General features: G+C 46.4%; 2 protein-coding genes across 2 annotated transcripts in view; both read right to left on the reverse strand.

Annotated features, from left to right (window-relative positions):
* Positions 1-2,828: 2,828 nt before the first annotated feature.
* Positions 2,829-16,024, reverse strand: LOC135542650 (UDP-glucose:glycoprotein glucosyltransferase 1-like). Its single transcript, XM_064969764.1, has 38 exons — positions 15,949-16,024; positions 13,988-14,126; positions 13,809-13,888; positions 13,590-13,720; positions 13,395-13,507; positions 13,102-13,276; positions 12,839-13,014; positions 12,604-12,704; positions 12,385-12,484; positions 12,242-12,302; positions 12,065-12,156; positions 11,807-11,957; positions 10,763-10,882; positions 10,582-10,667; positions 9,726-9,861; positions 9,478-9,609; positions 9,225-9,389; positions 9,008-9,128; positions 8,815-8,913; positions 8,285-8,379; positions 7,960-8,166; positions 7,732-7,863; positions 7,414-7,640; positions 7,218-7,320; positions 7,043-7,122; positions 6,693-6,882; positions 6,354-6,512; positions 6,162-6,247; positions 5,928-6,012; positions 5,704-5,792; positions 5,489-5,593; positions 5,309-5,393; positions 5,001-5,183; positions 4,756-4,916; positions 4,566-4,680; positions 4,314-4,430; positions 4,067-4,217; positions 2,829-3,996 (listed from the first exon to the last, which is right to left on the reverse strand). The coding sequence occupies exons 1-38, from the start codon at positions 15,980-15,982 to the stop codon at positions 3,974-3,976; spliced, it is 4,605 nt and encodes a 1,534-aa protein (XP_064825836.1). The 5' UTR covers positions 15,983-16,024; the 3' UTR covers positions 2,829-3,973.
* A 6,422-nt stretch (positions 16,025-22,446) lies between these two features.
* The window catches only part of LOC135542653 (heparan-sulfate 6-O-sulfotransferase 1-A-like), a 29,203-nt gene continuing 25,386 nt past the window's right edge, over positions 22,447-26,263 (reverse strand). The window contains exons 2-4 of the mRNA XM_064969765.1: positions 25,239-25,461; positions 24,879-25,127; positions 22,447-24,597 (exon numbers count right to left, since the gene is read on the reverse strand). Of these exons, the coding sequence (XP_064825837.1) occupies positions 24,280-24,597; positions 24,879-25,127; positions 25,239-25,461 (790 nt within the window). The 3' untranslated portion in view covers positions 22,447-24,279. The remainder of the gene's footprint in view (positions 24,598-24,878; positions 25,128-25,238; positions 25,462-26,263) is intronic.

Raw genomic sequence — 26,263 nt, forward strand, 5'->3', positions numbered from 1 at the left:
CAAAAATATTGTATTTTCAGCTCGTGTCCAAAACCGAAAGTGGAAGAGGCAACTTCTGAACGGGAAGCGTAGAAATGGCGCACCTACAACATATCTATCGCTTCTTAGACTTGATTTCGATGAGAATTACAGATCTATAACACACATTTATGTGAAATTGGTCGGGTCGCCTACGAAGTTACATATTACAGCTTTAATGTTGATATTTTGATTATCAGGTGGGCCACACGCTACTTTGAAATAATGCCTATGAAAGGTTCCCAACTACAACCTTCAGCGAGTGTATACGTTTGTCTGAAATGTGCTCTTAAGCTGCAGAGGTCAAACAAATTCTCCAGCTGGCTGCCACCTGTGAGGTATCAGCGACCCAGAGTTAGGGCAGGGCATCTACAGATCAGATGCACCACTGAACGCTACAGACAAAACACAATACCTTGCCTGGCTACCCATTTACATCGATCCAGCCAACTGACGTTTCTTCTCCACTATGAGTCTGGATTTGCCTTAGATTTCTAGATTACAAACACCGTTCTGATTGGTCCCAGAAATCGATGGGTTGGCCCAGCGCCAGCCTCCATGATGATGTTATCACTTTTGATACTTTGCATGGATAAGATTTGTTAGACTATCTAATCGCTGATGAATTTGTTTTGTACAATGCTCCTCATTTTGAAGTCGCACAAACGACTTCTAGGATGGCAGTGCCTTCAGAAAGTATTCATACCCCTTGACTTATGCCACAGTCTGTTGTATTACAGCCTGAATTCTAAATATATTTTTTTCCTCACCCATCTACACACATTACCCCATAATGACAGTGTGAAAACATGTTTTTTGAAATGTTAGCAAATGTATAGAAAATGAAATACAGAATTGACACCCCTTTCATATGACGATCCAAATTGAGTTCATGCGGATCCAATTTCCTTCGATCATCCTTGAGATGTCACTGCAACTTCATTGGAGTCCACCTGTGGCTTTATATAGACAGGTGTGAGCCTAGAGCTGGCCATCCGACTAAACTGAGCAACCGGGTAAAAAGGACCGTGGTCAGGGAGGTGACCAAGAATCCAATGACCATTCTGAAAGAACTAGAGTTCCTTGACTGATGTGAAAAACCTGTCAGAAGGACGACAGTCTGTACAGCACTTCACCAATCTGGGATTTACGGGAGAGTGACCAGACAGAAGCCACTCCTTGAGAAAAAGGCACATGACAGCACCCCTGGAGTTGCAGAAAAGTATGAAGGACTGAAAGAATAAGGCAAACGATTCTGTGGTATGATAAGATCACTTTTACTCTTTGGCCTGAATGCAAAGCGCTATGTCTGGAGAACCTGGCACAACTCATCACTCGTCTTTTTTTTATTTTTTTAAACCTTTATTTAACGAGGCAAGTCAGTTAAGAACAAATTCTTATTTTCAATGACAGCCTAGGAACAGTGGGTTAACTGCCTGTTCAGGGGCAGAACGACAGATTTGTACCTTGTTAGCTCAGGGGTTTGAACTTGCACTTTTGGTTACTAGTCCAACGCTCTTAACCACTAGGCTACCCTGCCGCCCCAGTCTAATACCATCCCTTTTGTGAAGCATGATAATGGAAGCATCCTGCTATGTGGATGGTTTTCAGTGGCATGGACTGGGAGACTGGTAAGGATGGTGTGAACAATGAATGAAGCCAGATACAGGCTTCAGAGTGTAAACGACCTTAGACGTTCCAACAGGACAATGACCCCAAGCATACAGCCAAAGCAACGCTGGAATGGCTTCAGAACAAGACTATGAAAGTCCTTGAGTGGCCCAGACTTGAATCCCATTGAAAATCTGTGGAAATACACACCACTTCCCATCTCACTTAACAGGTTGAAATAATCTGCAAGGAAGACTGGGAGATAATCCAGATGTGCCACGCTGATACAGACATTCACGACTAATAGATCGCTGGAAGGTGCTTCTACAAAGTATTGCCTCAGGGGTGTGAATTATGTAAATTAGAGATTTAATTTTCAATACATTTTTAACATGTTATCACTTTTGTCATTTTGGGTAGATGGGTGTGATATTTTTAAATGGTTGAATTCAGGCTGTAATACAATGTGGTCAAGTGGTATCAATACTTTCTGAAGCCAATGTATGTAGTGATGAATAGAGCAGTGGAATAAGGTTCAGGGTGTCGTCAGGCAACCCAATACCTTCATTAGTTAGGCTTTTAAACGTCACTCGATGGGGAAGAGGTTCACATTTAAGAGGTTTCTGATTTTAATCATGTTCTTAGTGGGAATAACATTATACAAATATGTAATACAATCTGCATTGCAAACTAGAATTTTGAATAAAAGTAGGGGAGACTCTTTGGATGTGTTTACACAGGCTGCCCAATTCTGGGGTGCATTCAGTTATTTCAGAAGGTTGTGTTCTTAATGGACTTGCCAAGTTAAAGGTAAAAAAAGAGTAAGCATGTGAACAACAGGCACAGCCGATAGTGTTCTCTAAAAATGGCCGGGATGTCGTGTGTCCTACTTATAACAGTACGCTCGTAACAACCAAGGACCTAAGCATTTCCAAACTGTTATTAGATCAAATAAGCCATTACATTTTGTGTTAATGAAATTCAACACTCATTGCTGGAGAAGACAGATTTTGAGCCCAGCTTTGCCTCTTCCTCTCTGTACTGAGCGCACCCCAGAATTGGGCTGCCTGTGTAAGCCCAGCCTTTTAGTAGTAAATGCCATTACTGTATTCTTATAGATGGCACGGTATTTAAGAGTATAATCCAAATGTCTTACCAGTCAAAACAGAGAAAGGAAACACCAACACGCGTACGAGGGATCACTGAACGACCAGTGTTGGTGGGCTCCTTGATTTTTATTACAAAATATTGATTTCCCACAATTAACAGTACATATTTAGCCAAAACAAAGAACGGAAACAGCCAGCGGTTGGTAATGGATGACTAAGTGTTTACTCCAGAACAGACCACAGCGGAGAAAACAGGAGTTAACTACAGCAGGGGTGGCCAATCTGACCCTAGGCTTTGTTCCAGTCAAGCAGTCTGATTCAACAAGCCCATTAATCATCATCTTCATTAGACTGACTAGATGAAATTGGTGTGTTGCTAGAACAAAACCATGCACCCACAGACCTTTTGTGGATAAGATTGGCCACCCTGAACTACAACATTCTAGTCATATGCCTGCTGCCTTTCAAGGCACTGTTACAATCAATTTGAGTGATCACGGAACTCCCAGGGCCGTCTGTCGCTGATACGTCCCCACCAGTCCTCACCCACACATCCCTTAACTCCACATCATGCTCACAAGGATGCAACGTTCTGAATGTTGCAGGTAAATTGTATTGTAGAGATATGAATCCCTATTTTACTACATGACAGAACTAATGTCTGTTTCACATTAAATAAAATGTCGCTCCAGTCCTCTTTGTATTGTCATTAGGAGATTGAATCGGGTCGATTGGCCAAAACCATCTTTCCCTGAGTTTGACACAGGCCATGGACAACTGAAGTCTAAAGCACAGAAACAGAAGGCATAGAACAGGACAAAACCTCATCTCATGAGATGAGCTGCTATTTATCAGTGTGGTTTAACTCCTAAGCCCAAACCTCTACCCACAGACCCACAGACAGTTGTTTAAGAAGGTTTCCTAATCAGTGCAAACACGGATGGATAAAGAAATATTAGGGGGGGGCTGTTGGAAATGTCTGATTTTTTTACAGACCCACACACAAACACACATCCCTATCATCCACTAACCGTCACCCCATACCATCCCCACCCAGCACCCCTTCCCTATCCCGTATCCTCGCCACTCTCACAACAGGGAAATACTAATAAATGGAAAATGAATGGTTATTGGTTTGCAATCCGTCTGTCAATGCTGTTCCAAAGGAGAACAGCATTGTTGAACATGGTTCCATCTTTTGTTGCTGCTACAGCCACATCTTCCATCCACTGGTCTCACAACTCTATACGTGTATCAGCTGGGAGAGACAGAGAGCGAGATTAGTCAAATGTATAGGTTTGCCAATCAGTGTTATGTTATGTATGTACCTGGCTTGTCCTTCTGTGTGGTATGGTTCTCTGCTCCTCTCTCCTGGACTCTGTTCTGCAGGCGTTTGATCTCCTGGTCGTAGTCGCTCCACTCTGCTACGATACGAACAGCTGCCTGCAACTTGGGCTCCTTGGTCTGGGGGTTGTTACACTGGAGGAAGGGTTAAACATTTTAGCTTCACCGTCCAAATAAACACAGTGGAGTGTAAAAACACAGAAGTGACTAGAATCTGCACACACTTCGTACCAGATCAATAGTCTTGGCCTTTTTCTTAGAGTTGTCGTCACACCAAGTCTCACACCAGAGCCACTCCTGAGGTAGAGACTTGATAGGCACCTGGTGGATCATATTATTAGGCAGATCCTGGAGACAGAGAATAGGACAATATTAGAAATATAAATACAGAGTTGGAGGATATTTAACTTCACAAAGGTTGTTTGGGAATATCAAAAATCTGAATGTTATACACCCATATTCACTTTTAATACACACACACACCTGGTCGAGGTTGGACAGGCTGTTGGGGTCTTGACTCAGGCCTTGGTATTGTCCTCTCAGTCTGTCTCCTGCTGCTATCTTACGGAACCTCTTCAGATCGACCACATACAGAGCACTGGAGAGACAGAGGGTTACACACGTCGGTATGTACGTACACACACACACACACCCTTCTACCACACACAGTTACCTGATGTGATATTTGCGTCCAGCGAGGTGACTCGCCCAGTAGCCGGACTTCCAGAAGCGGAAGCCGTCCATCTCTCTCCGGCTCTCACAGAACGGTGTGTAGCCATACGGGGCTCCTTCAAGGTCAAGGTCACGGAGCTCCTTCAGGTCGGTACGCACTATCTGTTGGAGGAGAGAGGAAAGAGTTCTCAGGTTTACGCAAATCAGAGACATAGACATTGAGTGTGTGTGCGAGAGTGTGTGTACCTGATCTGCGTCCACGAATAAGAACTTGTCGACGGACAGAGGGAACAGGACATCCAGGAAGAGGATCTTGTAACCCCAGATAATCCTCTGTTTCTCGGTCTGCTGGTGTAACCACCGCGGCCACTTATACTGGACGAGTTCATACTGGAAACCATACTGCTCTGCCATGTACGGGATAAACTCCTGTGGGAATAACATTTATTCTGGACTGAACTCAATAAAAACTCAATATTGGAAACCCTATTCATACCGCCACACTCAAAGTAAACTCCTAGAGTAGTATATATTTCTATTTTATACTTAACTACCTTAAATGCCGGGGACAGGTAGTTTTTGAGGAACCAGAACTTGACTGGTGTTTTGGTGTTCTTTAGAACAGACAACATCATGATCCTAAAAGAGAGAACAAATTGTGGGATTACAACAGACAAACACTTGGAAAAACCACACACACACACACACACACACACACACACACAGGTGTGTACCTGAGGAAACGTTCGTAGAGGTGTCCAGAGGCCACAGAGAAGATGTTGATGACATCATCCTTCTCCTGTTTACTCTCCTCCGTCTTCACACCTCCTGTAAACCCTCTGGGGAGAGGAAGACAGGGAGAGAATGAACACCATCAGATTCAGCAGAGATCAAATAGGTATGAAACAGTAGATGTAAAGGGTGGAGCTGGATGCTTAGTGAGAGACACCTGGTGAGTGACTCCCAGAAGCCCGCGTCGTTCTCCTGGGTTCCATCACTCAACAGCTCCTCACTGAACTTCTCTGGCCTCTTCTGGACCTGATCAACACACGACCAATACATTACTTAGCAATGGACTTATTGATGAATTCGAATACAACCTAAGCTTTATTGGGACCTGACAGCAACCAACAATATGAAAGCTGTACTGTACAGCTGGGATCAGAGCAGTACCTTGACTTTGATGATCCGGCTCTTGAAGTTGTTCAGCACCACGATGAGGTCATCAGCGTCGGCTGGAGAGTCTGTTCCATCATGACTGGAAGAGAGGATGTGAGGTCAGAGAGAGGAACAAGAGGGTGTGCATTGTGCAGGCTTTTGTTCCAGCCCAGCACTAACACGCCTGGTTCCACTAGTCATGTGCTAAACTGAAGACGGTGTGATATGTCGAGATGTGATCTTCCGTACCTGTAGATCTTGTAGATTTCGTCAGACCGTCCTTTCCTCAGCTTCAGGATCCAGGCTCCTGGGTTCGCCTTCAACTGGAAATAACCCTGAGGACGACAACAACACAACGCCCTCGTTCAACCACAACAACGGAGAATAGAAAGGTGTATGCCTATCAACAGAGGTTAGGGTTAGAGGTCAGGGGTGACTCACCAGGTTGGCCATGACGATGGTGTCGACGATGACAGGTTCGGAGGGGGTTCCCAGGGTGAACTGGAGTCCTCTGGGGGGCTGACCTGTACTCACATCAAAACAGTGACCCTCCAGCAGCAGATGTTCCAACTCGTATTCTGCTGCTACTATACTGTCCACCTAGACAGGGAGAATAGAGAACCATTATTAAACCTTTTTAAAAAAGAACTTAGACAAATACCAGAATACTCCGTCCACAGTCACTACACTCTCCAGCTGAAGAGGTGCAGGACAACATTAGCCAAGGCAACCGTGCTATAAATAACACAATCCTAAAACAAAACAGCACAGTTAACACACCTCTTCCAGGTAGATATTGTCCAGGTCATATCTAGTGCGTATAGACTCCACCATCCAGCTCTCAGGGGTGTTGAGGTTGAGTGTGAAGAGGGGAGTTTGGGGCATGTCCAGGAACTTAGCCAGGGGACCAGGGGAGAAACTACCGTCAGTCTGGAACAGCACCTCAGGCTCCAACACATACCGGTAGAAACTGGGAGAAGAGAGGAGGGTTTAGAGAAACACAGGAAAAACCCTCAGGTACTACCAGGGACCTCTAAGGGTAAGGAAACTAAGACAACAGAAACGAGGTCCCAGCAGTTAAAACAGGATGAGCTGCTCGGCATGAAACAGTGTAGCTGGGGTCTGCTCACCTTTTGAGAGGCAGGTCTGAGAGTTTGGACTGGCAGTTCATAAACACCCGCAGGTTCACATTGACCAGCTTCTTCAACACCTGGTAGAGAGAAACATGGAGAGACAGATGGCTGTGAGACAGGAGTTCTGTCACTCCAAATACTCTAAGTGACAATTATTTGAAGCAGTACGAACCAATAGGAGCGGAGCTAGTTTCTGGGCGTCCCTAGTTACTGGGTCTATCACGGCAACCATGTCAAAGTAGACGTCTCCCTCTGTGGGCCGGATCTTTACAGCACTGTGGACCAATCATAGACCAGACAGAGGTAAGCAGAAAGTATATAGGCAATGAATAAAAACATGAAGTGAAATGTTTGATTAGTTCCAGTACCTGTATTGGTCATCAGCAAAGGCATGTTCTATCCTGGCCTCTCCTTTGGGCTGAGAGGAGAGCAGAGAGTCAATCTTCATCACCAGGTCACTGGCCCTGTCCTCCTCCACCCCAAACTGCTGGACCTTGCTTTTGATTCGCTCTCCCGAGGTCTTCAAAATGATACTCTCCAATAGGAGGAAGTCATCTTGGTTAAAGACCTCCCCATCCTCTAGCGGACCGATGATCTGTCGGCAGAGAGAGAGAAACGCCATTGTGACACTTCAATCACAGTAGGAAGTGTGCTAGTGTGTGTGTGTGTGTGTGTTGCCCACTCACCCGTCCGTTGCTAAGGACTGCTCTCTGTCCTTTCCCCAGCTTGAGAACGTCTCGGCAGTAGACAGCGTGAGACAGCAGGAAGTCAAACTTAGGACCTTCAAACGCACTCTTAAACAAGGCAACGTCCATACCCTGGAGAGATGGAGGAAGAAATGATTGTTTTTAGTGTAGGACAGTATAGTAAAGGGTGAGACAGAACGGTGTATAACGTGTGTGTAAACTCTTTACCCCGACAGTGAACTGTGTGACGTCAGCCCCAGTCTCCAGTGCCTTAGCGGTTTCTTCTTTAGCCAGCTTGGTGATGTAGTTTTTAGCGTTGTTAGCTGTCTGGGTCTGCATGGCGGCCCATATCGCCCTGGCAACATGACTGTTCTCCTCGGATGGGCTGTTGCTAGGGTTGTTGATCAGGCCCAATCGCACGTTGTTACTGGTTTTCTGTTGAAGGCAGATTTAGGAGAATCTGTCAGATGGTAGGTTTTTTTTTGTGTGTGGATTTTTTGGATCGTGTTACAGTGACATCATGTGTGCTCGTATCAGTGTGACATCATCATACCATGTGTCTGATGGCATCGTATAGTAGCTGGCGCCCGGAAGGTTGGTCAAAATCTCCCACAACCCAGAACGTGACTGGACGGATGTAGCCATCATCTAGAGGAGAGAGGGAGTTGAGGAGGAGATTAGAGTAAAAGGGTCACAGACCTTAATCCTGAAATGCACGAGGTTTGATGTTGCAGTGCCATGTCTCTCTCTCTCTCTCTCTCTCTCTCTCTCTCTCTCTCTCAGCAAGCATGTCACAGAGATGCAAGAGATATGGTGAATTCACAGAACTATGGCTCGTAATACTGTCTCTTGAGAGAGAAAGAGAGGAAGTGCAGAAAACAAAATAAGGGTTACTATGGTGGTCTTTGGGGGCCATCCCTGACGAACAAAAACACAGAGGAGGAATACAGAATAGATAGACAAGAGATTTAGGGCTGAAACATTTAGCTCATTAAGATGAAGCTCTGCATGTGTAGCTGTGTGCGTATGTGTAGCTGTGTGTGTGTGTGTGTGTGTGTGTATGTGTGTATATATCTATCTTACCCTTCTTGGTCATGTAGTTAATGCTGTTAGCCACAGCAGTGCTCTTCTCTCTGCTGTCCAGGAACAGAAAGCGAGCGTACTCGTCTATGAAATGGTTATCTGTCAGGAAAGAGAGAGGTGGTTAAGATGGTTCCGTGTGTGTGTGTGTGTGTGTGTGTGTGTGTGTGTGTGTGTGTGTGTGTGTAAAACTCACTAGTATTAGATAGGTCCAGGTACGTCCTGGCAGTCGACAGGATTCGAGGGTTGATACGAGGGACAACGTTGGGTTGGGTCATGATGAAATCCACGACATCTTGATCAGTGGCCAGCTCACCCTAGGAAGACACAACAAGAGAAGGTCAGTGTCTGTCTGTCTGTCTGTCTGTCTGTCTGTCTGTCTGTCTGTCTGTCTGTCTGTCGGTCTAACTCACCATGTAGACAGCCCGTTGGTAGAAGCTGGTAGTATCCAGTATTTTGTTCATGGTGACAGTTTCTAGCTCCTCTGGGTCTAGCTGTTCTCGCTGGTACGGCATTCCGTTGTACATCACCACTGGCAACGGACCTACACCCGTCTGCAAGTAGTAACCACGCCCTTCCTGGAGGCGGAGATAGATAGGAAGACGGTACATGAAAAACATACCGTTCTGTCAAGAAACATAACGGCACATAAAAGCAGAACCATACCTTCCGGTTGTCGTCGTAAGTGGAGTCTGGTCCAAGAATGCTGCCGACCTCCACGTAGGGAAACTTCTTTTCCAACACCTTGACGACATCACCTACACGTAGCTTACCACCGCTAGGCACACGGTTAAACATCTAGAGAGAGGAGATTCAAATAGAGCATTTCCATCTGATTGGTCAGGCTGATGTTCCAGATTACTGGGATTGGTCAAAAGACTCATCATTTATTCTCATTGGTCAGACCGACTCACTGAGATGATGGTGTCGAAGGCGGCGGGAGCGTCCAGCTCTTCTGTGATGTAGTTAAAGGCCCGGAGCAGAGCCACACCTGCATCCTCCATACCATCGATCTCATCAACATCAGACACCACAAACACCAGCCCAATCCTACAACACACACAGCAGGGTTATTAGGGATGGACCTCACAATACTCTCACGACACCTAGATGCTGATATGCTACGATTCTACATGTATTGCGATTCTCATGATTCTACATGTATTGCGATTCTCACAATTCTACATGTATTGCGATTCGATACTGTGATTTTATTGCGATTCGATGTTCCAGACATATTGCTCACCATATGTGTGCTACAGGGAGACGAGGGAGAGAGCCACGAGAAAACCAAATCAAAGTCATGGAAATAAAAGTGCTGAAAACAAATTGGCTCCCAATGTAAAAAGATTGAGAACGAGCTATGAAGGAAAAATACAGGAGTTATAATATTGTGATATTGTCAAAAAGATGCAATACGTCAAAGATTGTACCCTGATATGTAACTGTATCGACCCCCCTCCCCCCAGTAAGGGTTATACACAGGTACTCACATCCACATAGACTATACAGTAGAATTGGAACCAACATGGCCTACGGTGGCGGCAGGTAGCCTAGTGTTGGGCCAGTAACCGGAAGGTTGCTAGATCGAATCACTGAGCTGACAAGGTAAAAATCTGTCATTCTGTCCCTGAACAAGGCGGTTAGCCCACTGTTCCTAGGCCGTCATTGTAAATAAGAATTTGTTCTTAATTGACTTTCCTTGTTAAATAAAAGATGAATTAAAATAAAATAAAAATGAAAAATTTACTAGAAAAACACACCCCCTACCTGAGTGGGATGTTATTGCTGTAGAACATCTCAGCAACATTCAACAGCTCAGCAGAACTCTCATGGGTCGGGTCCAGAATCACCACCTAAAACACAAGACATCATTGCTTTTTGCTGTCAGTTCCAAAAATGTACGCGATACGTTTGGTGTCGCGATCTGACACACGTATCATGTACTCACGAGGTTGTGAAAGTTTTTCCGGATCTGTCGTACGACTCCAGGGAAGGTTGGTCTGAGGAGCTCCTGGACGCTGTAGGGCCATGAGCCGTACCTGCTGTCTGTCTCCAGGTTATTAATCCACTGAGAAGAGAGAGATTATCATCAAAATGATCCATGCAAAACAAGAGTTGGGTTATATACGTTTAACAGCTTGATTGTATACTGAACAAAAATATAAAAAACGCAACATGCAACAATTTCAACATTTTTACTGAGTTACAGTTCATATAAGAACAATTCATTAGGCTGTAATCTATGGATTTCACATGACTGGGCAGGAGACCAGCTATGGGTGAGCTAGGGAGGGCATAGGGGGAGCCTGGCCCAGCCAATCAGAATGAGTTTTTCCACACAAAAGTTTTTTTTTTTTACAGACAGAAATACTTGTCAGTTTCACCAGCTGTCTGGGTGGCTGGTCTCAGACGATCCCGCAGGTGAAGGTGGTGGATGTGGAGGTCCTGGGTTGCCGTGGTTACACGTGGTCTGTGGTTGTGAGGCAGGTTGGACGTACTGCCAAATTCTCTAAAACAACGTTGGAGGCGGCGTATGGTAGAGAAACTAACATTCAATTTTCTGGCAACAGCTCTGGTGGAAATTCCTTCAGTCAGCATGCCAGTTGCCTGATCCCTTAAAACTTGAGACATCTGTGGCATTGTGTTGTAGGACAAAACTGCACATTTTAGTGGCCTATTGTCTCCAGCACAAGGTGCACCTGTGTAATGATCATGCTGTTTAATCCGCTTCTTGACATGCCACACCTGTCAAGGTGGATAGATTATCTTGGCAAAGGAAAAATGCTCACTAACAGGGATGTAAACAGATTTGTGCACAACATTTGAGAGAAATAAACTTTGTGGGTATGGAACATTTCTGGGATCTTTTATTTCAGCTCATGAAACATGGCACCAACACTTTACATGTGGCGTTTATATTTTTGTTCAGTATATATATGCGGAAGACATAGTTGAATGGTCAGGGTTAAATAAAGGGGGAGGTGTGTCTTACGTTGACAGCAGGATTGCGGATGTCCACAGCGTAGTCCGAGTCAGAAGGCTGTACGTTGAGTTTGAGGATGTCGTGGATGAAGGGAGTCTCGATAAGGAGAGAACGCAGACCTTCCATCACCCTGGCCTCACTACGGAGAACCTCAAACACACTGGAAACACACACACACACACACAGTCAATGTGTGTCCCTGAAGATGTATGTATGTATGTATGTGTGTGTGTGTGTGTGTGTGTGTGTGTGTGTGTGTGTGTGTACCTGAAGATGTCCTGTGTGTCCAGGTCTATGTGTAGTCCGTTGATGAAGAGAGCAGAGTCTCCAGGCTGCAATCCCAGAGTTCCCTTAAAGAACTGGAGAGAGAGAAGAAGAGCGGTACGGTCATTACATGTTAATGGGTAGTAGAGAGACAGGGAAGGAGAGCTATGGAGCTCTTACCTTCTGGTTCTCTTCCATCTCTTTACGTATCTCAGAGCTGACCACTGTTTTAGTGATGGACCTGAGAAGGGGAGAGAAACCACCAGAATCACACACTACACAGAGATATCAAAAAACATGTTTGTGTTCGTGTGTGTGTGTACCTAGCCTTGGTAGGGAAGTTCTGACTGAGGTCTCTCATGACGTTCAGGGCATCTGAAGATGGAGCAGCCAGGATCCGAGCTGCAGTCTGGAAACTCAGATCTGACACACGAAGAGATAAAAAATGAAATATAGTGGGGGAAAACAAGAGATGATTACTGTAGTTACAGTTGTCTTGATTCAGGAGAAGAGAGGCAAAGAAAAAATAAAGTCCCGCCCACCTTGCATCTGCCAGACTTTAAGGGGAGCCATCTCATTGGTGCTCTCCACCAGGTGTTTCCTTAGCTCCTTCAGCTGCTCCTTCAACTCAGGGTACAGAGTCCTGGAGAGAGGGAGAGGAGCGGTACGGAGAGGAAAATGAGAGGGAAGAAGAGAGGGAAAGATGTTTCTCCACCCATAACGCTCCAAAGCAGAGTGGGTTTGTGGAATAGCATTTCATTTTGGTAGGTTGGTTACTTCAGTTTTCCAAAGAGGAATCCCTGGACCTCATCCACTGGGTCATTCTCCCCCATCAGTGTAGCATTCACTTCCGCTCCCTGGACCTGTGTATCGTCCTTAGCCTTGTATTCCTGGTTCTTGATGGCCAGCTCCACTCCATAACCAGACAAATACACCCTACGACTGCTGGGAGACTGGCAGCGAGAGAAAGAGGAAAAGATCAACACAAAATGCTGTCGGAATTATGTTTCCCATCATGTATATTCCGGTGTTTTTCTTACAGCCAGGTAGTGACGAAGCACATAGGTGGCCAATCCCTTGTTGGCTTTGGACAGCATCAGCTGATGGAACATTGTGAATTCCGGACTTCCAATCTCGGCATACAGGATAACAACCGGAATGTCGGGATTTGATCCCGGGAACCTGTGATCGCTTTTGAATAGGTAGGGTTTAGGCCTGGGACAAAGAGGGATGAGATAAGGACTATTTAATGAATCATTATCACTTCAACAGGTCTTTATCAATCAAAGTGGATATTCACAGTTTGTGTGGGTGTCTCCCAGCGTGTTTGTACCGTTCTGCTGCAGTCTCCATCAGTGCAGTCAGTTTCTCCGTGTCACATGACTTCTCTCCGTGGATATTGAAGAAGGCTGAGCAGCTGGACGGAGGGGGCTCGTTGGTCGCTATCTACAGGAGAGAGAGGCGAGAAACAGTGATGACACACACAGAGGGAGAGGGTAGTCATCTAGTAGTATTGTAGTAATATTACTTGTTGGAAGGAGTGTACAGTAGCAGAGTAGGCCCTGAGAGAGAGGGCGAACTTGAGCATGTTGAGTTGGACTGTGCTGAGCAGAGCACTGGCTCTCTTCACGATCAGGTCGTAGTACGCCTGGTCTGTATCTGTAACAGAACAACACTTTAATAGATCTTCCAGAGACCAAGTGCTACATAAATCAACATTATCAGTGGAATAAAACATTAAGGCTACCATCATGTTCCCCTTTGATGTTCTGATTTGCTTCGACGAAATCCCAGAACATCTCCTGACTCTCTTCTGCCAGGAACTCACTGAGAAAAAGAGGGGGTGGGGGGGATGAAGAGAAAGAGGGGGTGAAGAGAAAGAAAGGATGTTTTTTTATCTTGTGTATGTGTTGAGCATATTGTTACCTGGCCTCCAGCAGCAGAGGGGTAGAGGCCCACTTGGTGGTGAGACTGGTGGTGACACCCTTGGAGTCAGCTCCTCCAGATACCACTGGTAGCAGGGACAGGGACAGGAGCAGGGCACAGTGCTGCCACATCCTGGGGCCTGGAGAGGAGAGGGAGAGTTTAGTTTGGGGAGAGGAGGAAAGGAGAGAAGGATGAGGGAGAGTTTAGTTTGGAGAGAGGAGGAAAAGAGAGAAGGATGAGGGAGAGTTTAGTTTGGAGAGAGGAGGAAAAGAGAGAAGGATGAGGGAGAGTTTAGTTTGGAGAGAGGAGGAAAAGAGAGAAGGATGAGGGAGAGTTTAGTTTGGAGAGAGGAGGAAAAGAGAGAAGGATGAGGGAGAGTTTAGTTTGGAGAGAGGAGGAAAGGAGAGAAGGATGAGGGAGAGTTTAGTTTGGAGAGAGGAGGAAAAGAGAGAAGGATGAGGGAGAGTTTAGTTTGGAGAGAGGAGGAAAAGAGAGAAGGATGGTTTAGTTTGGAGAGAGGAGGAAAGGAGAGACAGATGTTTAGTTTGGAGAGGAGGAAAGGAGAGACGGATGAGGGAGAGAAGTTGAGGGAAAGAGAACAGTGTCAATGGAGATCTGTATTGTATCAGTGCTGAGACTGAAAGACTGGCAACATTTACATTTAAGTCATTTAGCAGACGCTCTTATCCAGAGCGACTTACAAATTGGTGAATTCACCTTCTGACATCAGTGGAACAGCCACTTTACAATAGTGCATCTAAATCATTTAAGGGGGGGGGGGGGTTGAGAAGGATTGCTTTATCCTATCCTAGGTATTCCATGCAAGTAATGCTGTTGCCTTCCCTGTTTTGTGTGTTTGAGATAGTATAGCTGTATATTTTCTATTATAAACAGGGTGGTTCAAGCCCTGAATGCTGATTGGCTGACAGGCGTAGTATATTTAAGCAATAAGGCCTGAGGAGGTGTGGTATATGGCCATATATCACAAACCCCGAGGTGCCTTATTACTATTATAAAACGGGTTACCAACGTAATTAGAGCAGTAAATGTTTTGTCATACCCGTAGTATACGGGCTGATATACCATGGCTGTCAGACAATTAGCATTCAGGGCTCGAACAGAACCACCCAGTTTGTACATTAAAAAAAAAACTGATTGGCTGACAGTCGTGGTATATTTAAGCAGTAAGACACGAGAGAGTGTGGTATATTGAGTGTGGTATATTGCCAATATACCACAGCTAAGGGCTGTTCTTACACAAGACACAGTCCTTATCCGTGGTATATTGGTCATATAACACAAACGGGCCTTATTGGTATTATAAACTGGCTACCAACGTAATGAGAGCAGTAAAGATAAATGGCATATCCATGGTATACGGTCTGATATACCATGTCTGTCAGCATTTAGGGCTAAAACCACACAGTTTATAATGGCCATATAACACAACCCCTCGGGCGTTATTGCTTAATTCTAATCGGCCCAAAATTAGCTGTGCAGTTAGCACACTTGTCGTGATTGTAAACACTGCGCCACTAATTCTAACCAATTAGAGCGCTCAGCGTGGCTGTTCGATGGAGAAATATCCAATGAGCATCTTGACAGGACTTCCGGATTGTTTCAATAAAATCCGATATGGTCAGCTAGCTGGCAACTTAAACCCGAATGGTTAGCTATTCTTTAGCTATTTAAATTACGTGTCAGAAGTTGACACCCTACGTGTTGGTCTTGCTCTGTTTGATGTTTAAGTTAACTTGCTGTCGCTTGCTAGCTATTCGTTAGAATAATTGCAGCCTTCATTGGTTAGCTTGCTAGCACACAGGATAACCTAGCTAGTTAGTTCGCGTCAGAATACGTGCAAACTTACAAACAATTTGTGGTGCAACCTCTGACCAATAGTAGCTAGTGGTGACACCTTACAGAATGTTTTGCTAACATTAAATGAATGTAAACGTACATACCGAAACCGGCTTGGTAACTTCCCGCATCTGCCATGATCAGAGGGGAGTGGGTGGGGTCCTGGCAACTTCATTGTAGGTGGACTGCTTCTTTTGCCTGTTAAAAATCTAAGAAAAAGTATTGTCTGTAAGTTTACGTTTCATTTTATTGGATATCTGACTACCCCTTGTTGTATGTAATGGAATTGTGTTTTATCACTTAAATTAATCAAAGCAGTACAAAATAAAATATTTGCTACATTTATCCACGCTTCAAGTTGGCAACTTTGGCGCCATGTTGGCTCAAAAGGGCCAAGATTTCCCGTAGTTTCATCAGTTTATAGATGTTTTAATGCATTTTGTGGCACTGCAATACTGTTCAATGTATCAACAGAGACGTTAGAAATAGTTCATTCTCCGCATCTGATGTACCAAAACCAAGTCAACTCAACACTCCACGTATTCAGATAACTTCCAATGAATTGCTAGACTTTCCACTTGTATTTTATCATCAGAATCGTTGATTTGTGATTGAATGCCCTTATTGGGTATGCCGTCATTGTAAATAATAATTTGTTCTGAACTGACTTGCCTAGTTAAATAAAACTCAAGCAATATTATTCCCATGTTCCTATACACCATCTTCTCTCTGGACCATAATTAACTGAATCAGGTGGGTTACTGCAGGGCTGGAATGAAACCCTGCACACCCAGTAGCTCTCCAGAACCAAAGTTGTTGGAGAACCCTGGCCTATAGAGGAAGTTTCCACCATGAGGGGAAGTGATTGAGCCAAGTACACACCGTATAGTTACAGAGGACTCAACATTGTGTCTGTGAGAGAATGGGGAGCGCCATTGAAGCCATCTCCATTTAGAAGTAGTCCATTTTCTTCTACTACTGCTTATATGAGTTGGTTAACAAACTGAAAGGGTCTATACTGCCACCTGGAGTGTGTTGTTTGAACAGGCATAAAGCCAAGGCTGGTGATTTACTGCCACCTGCAGTTATGGAATGTTTGCTCACGAGTACAATTCATTGGCTGATTCTTCCTGATGACCTTGTTGGAATTATGTGGAATCATTCCTTAACCTATAGTAAGTTGACTACTTCAAAATGGTGAAAGTAATCAAATTAAATCCATTTTTATTTTTCACATGCACCGAATACGGAACTTTACCATGAAATGCTTCCTTTTCAAGTCCTTCAGTTCAAAAGTTCAATGTGCAGGGGTATGAGATAGTTGAGGTGATTGATGTAATATGTACATGTAGGTAGGGGTAAAAGGAAAGATAATAAACAGAGCAGCAGCACCATATGTGAAGAGTGTGAAAGTTTGGTTGTGTGTGTGGCGTCAATATGCATGTGTGTGTGTGTGTGTGTGTGTATGTTTTGTGTGTGTGTGAGCGTATGTAGTCTTGTGTGTTGGAGTGTCAGTGTAGTATGTGTGAGTGTGTGGGTAGAGTCCAGTGAGTGTGCATAGAGTCAGCACAAATAAAAAGGGGGTCAATGTAGATTGTCAGGGTAGTCATTTGATTAACTGGTTCAGCACTCTTATGGCTTGGAGGTAGAAGCTGTTCAGGAGCCTTCTGGTCCCAGAATTTGCAACCACACAAACACGAACACACACACACACACACACACACACACACACACACACACACACACACACACACACACACACACACACACACACACACACACACACACACACACACACACACACACACACACACACACACACACACACCCACCCCATGCTAAAACAGGCTTTTGGGCTCTACAGTGCATCTCTATGGTGCACACATCAGAATCACCTTCATTTGCCAAGTCCATTTTCACATACCAGAATTTGACTTAGTAAAGTGCTGCTGCTAGCAACAGACAAAATATACAGACAGACTATAGACAAAGACATGTACATAATCTACAGGTTACTGCGACTGCACCAGGCCACCAGCTGTAGGAAGGGCAGGTAACCGGACTGCAGTCTGCACCCCGTCTGCTTTAGACATTACAGAGGAGAGAGGGTCAGTTCCTGAGGGACTGTACTAGCTCAATGGTTTGATTTAATATTAATACAACAAAGAGCTGGTCCATTAATTATCCTGTCAGACCTGACCTTCACACACACCAATACACACACCACACATGCCCTCCTCCCCCACAAACACACAAATGCACAAATGCACGCACACACACACTCCCCACAGGGGCCGTTTGTCTGTCAGAAAGGTGATGTCACCAGATGAATTATGGGAGGTGGCTGTCATCTTTGGGGTCAAATACAACATGGCATCCCTGGGGTGGGAGGTCAGCGTTCTCCCTGGCTGCTGTCGCACCATTTTATAGGTTACACACAGGACCAGCCCTGTGCAATCAACCCCAAATTAAACTCACTCACATTAATATTAACACACTCTACTGTGTGTCTGTGAGTCTTTGGTTTCATGTGAGTCCTTGCTAATTAAAGTCTCCATGTCAGTATAATGGGGGTGAGGAGAGGTCCCCAACATGAAGCTAATTCACCACTAGTGAAGCGGGGAACACTATCATTAACATGAACCTGTAGAGAGGAGTAGGAGGCAGTTGTATTTGGTATTAATACTGACTGGTCCCAGTTATTGATGATATATTGGCATATCATTTTAATATTATTCAACATATTAAATCACATATAAGAGAAGCACGTTACGGCCCATCTCTTACGGCTCATCTCTTGTAATCCATATAGCTTCCATTGACTCAGCCGAACCCACATCTGCTTTCCCGTTAGGTGTGTGTGTGTGTGTCCATAAATGTCTGATTAATGGTAATTCAACCAAGGGTCCAAGAGGGGAAGCCATGGGTCATAGCCAGATAGACTGGACAGTATACATCTCTGGGTGTCAGTGGGGCTCTACTGTATATTTATAAGGACAGGACAGGAGAGGGAGCCAGTTATAAGGACAGGACAGGAGAGGGAGCCAGTTATAAGGACAGGAGAGGGAGCAAGTTATAAGGACAGGAGAGGGAGCCAGTTATAAGGACAGGACAGGAGAGGGAGCCAGTTATAAGGACAGGACAGGAGAGGGAGCCAGTTATAAGGACAGGAGAGGGAGCAAGTTATAAGGACAGGAGAGGGAGCCAGTTATAAGGACAGGAGAGGGAGCCAGGGCAGAGCAGTTATAAGGACAGGAGAGGGAACCAGGGCAGAGCAGTTATAAGGACAGGAGAGGGAGCCAGGGCAGAGCAGTTATAAGGACAGGAGAGGGAGCCAGGGCAGAGCAGTTATAAGGACAGGAGAGGGAGACAGTTATAAGGACAGGAGAGGGAACCAAGGCAGAGCAGTTATAAGGACAGGAGAGGGAGCCAGGTCAGAACAGTTATAAGGACAGTAGAGGGAACCAGGTCAGAGCAGTTATAAGGACAGGAGAGGGAACCATGGAAGAGAAGTTATAAGGACAGTAGAGGGAACCAGGTCAGAGCAGTTATAAGGACAGGAGAGGGAACCGTGGAAGAGAAGTTATAAGGACAGTAGAGGGAACCAGGGAAGAGCAGTTATAAGGACAGGAGAGGGAACCAGGGAAGAGCAGTTATAAGGACAGGAGAGGGAACCAGGTCAGAGCAGTTATAAGAACAGGAGAGGGAACCAGGGAAGAACAGTTATAAGGACAGGAGAGGGAACCAGGGAAGAGCAGTTATAAGGACAGGAGAGGGAACCAGGTCAGAGCAGTTATAAGAACAGGAGAGGGAACCAGGGAAGAACAGTTATAAGGACAGGAGAGGGAACCAGGGAAGAGCAGTTATAAGGACAGGAGAGGGAACCAGGGAAGAGCAGTTATAAGGACAGGAGAGGGAACCAGGGAAGAGCAGTTATAAGGACAGGAGAGGGAACCAGGGAAGTGCAGTTATAAGGACAGGAGAGGGACCCGGGAAGAGCAGTTATAAGGACAGGAGAGGGAGCCAGTTATAAGGACAGGAGAGGGAGCCAGGGCAGAGCAGTTATAAGGACAGGAGAGGGAGCCAGGGCAGAGCAGAGCAGTTATAAGGACAGGAGAGAGAGCCAGGGCAGAGCAGTTATAAGGACAGGAGAGGGAGACAGTTATAAGGACAGGAGAGGGAACCAAGGCAGAGCAGTTATAAGGACAGGAGAGGGAACCGTGGAAGAGAAGTTATAAGGACAGTAGAGGGAACCAGGTCAGAGCAGTTATAAGGACAGGAGAGGGAACCGTGGAAGAGAAGTTATAAGGACAGTAGAGGGAACCAGGTCAGAGCAGTTATAAGGACAGGAGAGGGAACCGTGGAAGAGAAGTTATAAGGAGAGGAGAGGGAACCAGGGAAGATCAGTTATAAGGACAGGAGAGGGAACCAGGGAAGAGCAGTTATAAGGACAGGAGAGGGAACCAGGGAAGAGCAGTTATAAGGACAGGAGAGGGAACCAGGGAAGAGCAGTTATAAGGACAGGAGAGGGAACCAGGTCAGAGCAGTCATAAGGACAGGAGAGGGAACCAGGGAAGAGCAGTTATAAGGACAGGAGAGGGAACCAGGGCAGAGCAGTTATAAGGACAGGAGAGGGAACCAGGGAAGAGCAGTTATAAGGACAGGAGAGGGAACCAGGGAAGAGCAGTTATAAGGACAGGAGAGGGAACCAGGGAAGAGCAGTTATAAGGACAGGAGAGGGAACCAGGGAAGAGCAGTTATAAGGACAGGAGAGGGAACCAGGGCAGACCAGTTATAAGGACAGGAGAGGGAACCAGGGCAGAGCAGTTATAAGGACAGGAGAGGGAACCAGGGAAGAGCAGTTATAAGGACAGGAGAGGGAACCAGGGCAGACCAGTTATAAGGACAGGAGAGGGAACCAGGGCAGAGCAGTTATAAGGACAGGAGAGGGAACCAGGGAAGAGCAGTTATAAGGACAGGAGAGGGAACCAGAGCAGAGCAGTTATAAGGACAGTAGAGGGAACCAGGGAAGAGCAGTCATGAGGACAGGAGAGGGAACCAGGGAAGAGCAGTTATAAGGACAGGAGAGGGAACCAGGGAAGAGCAGTTATAAGGACAGGAGAGGGAACCAGGGCAGAGCAGTTATAAGGACAGGAGAGGGAACCAGGGAAGAGCAGTTATAAGTTATAACTGGCTCCCTCTCCTGTCCTTATAACTGGTTCCCTCTCCTGTCCTTATAACTGGTTCCCTCTCCTGTCCTTATAACTGGCTCCCTCTCCTCTCCTCTCCTCTCCTCTCCTCTCCTCTCCTCTCCTCTCCTCTCCTCTCCTCTCCTCTCCCTCTCCTCTCCTCTCCTCTCCCTCCTCCTCTCCCTCTCCTCTCCTCTCCTCTCCCTCTCCCCTCCCTCCTCCCCTCCCTCCTCTCCCTCTCCCCTCCTCTCCTCTCCCCTCCTCTCCTCTCCCCTCCTCTCCTCTCCTCTCCTCTCCCCTCCTCTCCCATCCTCTCCCATCCTCTCCTCTCCTCTCCTCTCCTCTCCTCTCCTCTCCCGTCCTCTCCCTCTCCCCTCCCCTCCTCTCCTCTCCTCTCCTCTCCCCTCCTCTCCCTCTCCCTCTCCTCTCTCCTCTCCTCTCCTCTCCCTCTCCTCTCCCTCCCCTCCCCCTCTCCCCCCCCCTCTCCTCTCCTCTCCTCTCCTCTCCTCCTCCCTCTCCCTCTCCTCTCCTCTCCTCTCCTCTCCTCTCCTCTCTCTCTCCTCTCCTCTCCTCTCCTCTCCCTCTCCTCTCCTCTCCCTCCCTCCCTCCTCTCCTCTCCTCTCCTCTCCTCTCCCGTCCTCTCCTCTCCCCTCCCCTCCCCTCCCCTCCCCTCCTCTCCTCTCCTCTCCTTGCTCCATGAAGGGCATCAAGTGTTGTTATTTACACCTCACCTCTAACGACCTGACTCTTCTTGATCCTTACCCACTCTGCCTCATCCTGGCTCCCTCTACCCCACCCACTCTGCCTCATCCTGGCTCCCTCTACCCCACCCACTCTGCCTCATCCTGGCTCCCTCTACCCCACCCACTCTGCCTCATCCCGGTTCCCTCTACCCCACCCACTCTGCCTCATCCTGGCTCCCTCTACCCCACCCACTCTGCCTCATCCTGGCTCCCTCTACCCCACCCACTCTGCCTCATCCTGGCTCCCTCTACCCCACCCACTCTGCCTCATCCTGGCTCCCTCTACCCCACCCACTCTGCCTCATCCTGGCTCCCTCTACCCCACCCACTCTGCCTCATCCTGGCTCCCTCTACCCCACCCACTCTTCCTCCTCCTCTCCTCAATCCACCAAGGACATGAAGTATAATTTACTCCCCTCCACTCAAGCCACAGGCTGTTCCGGCTGGCCTTGGATGGAGGTGTGTGTTCACTTGTGTGTCGATTGAATTAGACAGTAGATCAGTGTTGACAGGACCAAGGCTGTCATTAAGAGGGAACCGGCTGTTTTGTGAGGTTCTGCAGTTGTACTGTGTGTGTGTGAGAGAATGGGAAAAAGAACTAGAGAGAGAAAGTATAACATATACAGTATATGAGTGAACCAATGTTGGAAATAACACAAAAACAAGGGGCAGTTTTTCAAAAATTGAATATTTTAATTAGTGGTTTGATGATCCGTTATTGCAATCATAAGATCATTTCCTGAATGACGCTGATAGTGGGAACGGGACACCATCGGCAGAACATTCAAAAAACTAGTTGAGACACACAGGAAGTAAACGTTTGTGATGGAAAATATTCAATTTCATTCAACGGAAATATTTAAGACACTAGTGTAAGCGATAAGATTGTAAAGAAAGTTTATAGCAGTATGGCCTGGTATAATTTGAGTTTGAGGGACTCCAAAAGTGTTACCATCGCTGAGTAGTGCTGTAGTTGACATAATGGTGTGTGTGTGTGTGTTATTTTGGACATGGGAGAGGGAGTGACACAGAGTCAGATATCCTCTGGTTAAGGGAAACCTCAAGCATTCGTCTCTGTGTGAGTGTGTCTCTCCCTCCATGTTAACAATACATGAAAAGGGTTCCCCTTCAGGCGTCTAACACTATGGTAAGAGATTGGTCATATAGCAAGTCAATCACACAGCAAAGCTACTGCAATTCGCTCTATCTCACACACAACCACACAGGATATTTACAAACGCATACACACTATTTACACTATTTACATGTGTATGTGCACACAGAGAGACACACACAGAAACACAGTGGAAAAGTAGTCAAAACAAGTGGTGTGAGCCTGAAATATCAGGTAGGTCTAATGGTCATCATGCCTGTCCTGAGAGGCACTAACTACCAATCAGAAGTAGGGTTGGGCTCAGTTCCATTTACACTGCATCAGATCAGCTCTAACATTCATCACATCCATGGCCACGTCTCAAACCACACCCTATTCCTTATAGGGCCACATAGGGATCTGATGAAAAGTAGTGCACTATATAGGGAATAGGGCGCCAGAAGTAGCACACTACATAAGGAATAATAGGGTGTTGGAATGGAAGTAGTGCCCCACAAAGGGAATAGGATGTCATTTGGATGGATTGCTACCCAGTTGTCTACACACATATATGCATAACGTCCCCATCATTTTTAAATAATGGCTGTGGTCCATGGTACGTCCATTTATCGGTTACATTTCCTTTAAAAAACATACAAATAAAAGAATCACTTTCTTTAGGCAGTAACATTGGTCTCAGTGTCATCACAATGCTGCTTTAGAAAAAACACATAAAAACGATATAATAATAAACATAGTAGTTCTAAAATGAGAATTGCGCCATTAAGACACATGTTCATTTATTTAACTAGGCAAGTCAGTTAAGAACAAATTGTTATTTTCAATGATGGCCTAGGAACAGTTGGTTAGCTGCCTTGTTCAGGGGCAGAACGACAGAATTTTACCTTGTCAGCTCAGGGATTCGATCTTGCAACCAATTGGTTACAAGTCCAACACACTCTAACCATTAGGTGACCCTGCCGCCCCAATTTCCATGTCTGAAATGGTGTCTGATGTCCAAGCAAAAAGCTTTTATACATAGTCCAACTCTTGCTTTACGTAGACTTTTTTCTGTAAATGTTACATTTTCATTTTCTTGGTTCAGCTCAGCCAAAGGAAAACTTTCTGTCCAATAGTTCAAAGCTCTGCTCTCTGATTGGAGCTATACATCCAGGAAGTAAAGAGGTCCTTTTCAAGGGATTTCTGGGAGTTTCACCACTATAGTTTTTTTCACCGCATACTTTGCATGGGGTACCAGAGAGAGAAAGAGGGAGAGAGGAGGCAAGGGAGAGCAAGAGAGACGGAGCGATGAAAGTCGGTTATCAGCGACATTCAATCCATTCCTCTACTTCAGTCTCTATAACTACCCTATACACTTTCACCCCTGACCTCTAACCTCCGATGAGTGTGTTACCAACGCTTAATTATCTGGTTCATATAGTCTTCTGTCGGTAACCTCCCTCCCACCTCCTCTGTTCTCCCCCCCTCTTCTGGGTCCTCCACATCTCCCTCTCCTGGTCCAAGGGTTAGTTTGGATCTAGAAGGCCACAGGCCCACTCCCAGGCCTTGACCCTCGACCCCTAGCCCCTGACCGTTGTGGTTGTGGGTCCTGAGTCGTTGCAGCCGTCGTTCCTGCTGCCTGGTGTACTGGTATCTCTGCTGGAACAGGTCTCTGGCGTAATCATACAGCCTCATGTCCAGCTCATTCAGCTCCTCGATGCGCTGCACCTGGAGTACAGAGAGGGAGGGAGGGTGTCAGCTGACAGTCCTGATGCAAACATCTGTGGGTGGTGGGGAATTGTCTGTTCAACTTGGTTCAACAATTTAACAACCAAGTACAGTCGATATATGGTGGAAAACTCTGAAAACAGCACAGTATCCTGGTGTGATAACATGTTCCAAATGGCAACACACACAACACACACACACACACACACACACACACACACACACACACACACACACACACACACACACACACACACACACACACACACACACACACACACCGTAGTGTTGTCCAAATCCACTCCGGCCGCTCTGGTGCTGTTGTATTGCATAAAGGGTCGTATGAACCTCAGTCTGAAGGTACGTTCAAACAGGAACTGGGTTTTCCTCTGGTACTCTGTCAGCCCGAAGAAGGCCATGTCCCTCAGGTTCTTCTTAGCGGAGTCTAATAACAGCTGAGAACGCCTCTGCTCTGGGACTGTAGACATGTTGTAGCAGCCTACCAGGCTCAGGTCCGCTAGCATACGAACCTATAGGAAAAGGTAAGGGGAGGTTAGTACATTTCAACATTGTGTGGACCATACAATTAGTCTATTCTATCCAAATGTGTGTCTGTGTGTGTCCATTTATTAGTCTCTCACCTGTCTGTTATTGGCCAGGTTATAAGGACAGTCCATGAACTGCTGCAAGGTACATCCTGACCAATCAGAACCCTCGTAGCAGGCTGGTAGTTCCTCCGGCGTAGGGGTTCGTCCGTCACACATGTGTAATGAGGTCTTCCACGTCGCGCCCCTCTGGACGTGTCTCCATTCGCTGAGGTACCGAGACACTGGGTCCCTTAAGAGGGTTATGTAGTAGAATTTCCTAAAAGAGGAGAGAGAAGAGGGATGAGGGAGAGAGAGAGGTTAGACATACTGGATGAACTGATATAACATAATGTGTAGTTCCACAAATAGCCAAAGGGTGGCAGTGTTTGCAATGGTTTGTTACTATGGTTTAGATCCCTGGGAAATAAAACTCATTGGAACCAGGGGGAAGAGAGAGAGAGGAGGGTAGAGAGAGAGGGGAGAGAGGGGGGGGGGAGGGGAGAGAGAGAGGGAAGAGAAAGAGGGAGGGGGAGAGAGAGAGGAGGGGAGAGATAGAGGAGGGGAGGGAGAGAGAGAGGGAGGAGAGGAGAGAGAGAGGGGTGGAGAGAAAGAGAGGAAGGAAGAGAGAGAGAGGAGGGAAGAGAGAGGGGGGTGAGAGAGAGGGGGAGAGGGGGGAGAGGGGGAAGAGAGAGAGGGGAGAGAGAGAGGGAAGAGAGAGAGGGGGAGAGAGAGAGAGAGAGGGAAGAGAGAGAGGGGAGGGAGAGAGGGGGGGAGAGTGAGCGGAGAGAGAGGGGGAAGAGAGAGAGAGAGGGGTTGGAGGGGGAAGAGTTAGAGAGAGGGGGGAGAGAGAGAGGAGAGAGAGACAGACAGATTGGCTAGGGTCAGTGTTCAGGCTACGGTGCAGGAATCTGCTGGCACAGGCACATCACAGTACAAACACCCTCACACACAATCTCTCTCTCTCTCTCTCTCACACACACACACACACACACTCACACTCACACACACCATCCCCAGATGCAGTATGAGTCATCTCTCAACAGCAGGGTTGATACTCTAGAGGAAGACGAACCCCACTG

The sequence above is a fragment of the Oncorhynchus masou genome, chromosome 6 (genome assembly GCF_036934945.1).
Source record: "Oncorhynchus masou masou isolate Uvic2021 chromosome 6, UVic_Omas_1.1, whole genome shotgun sequence".
NCBI lineage: Eukaryota > Metazoa > Chordata > Actinopteri > Salmoniformes > Salmonidae > Oncorhynchus > Oncorhynchus masou.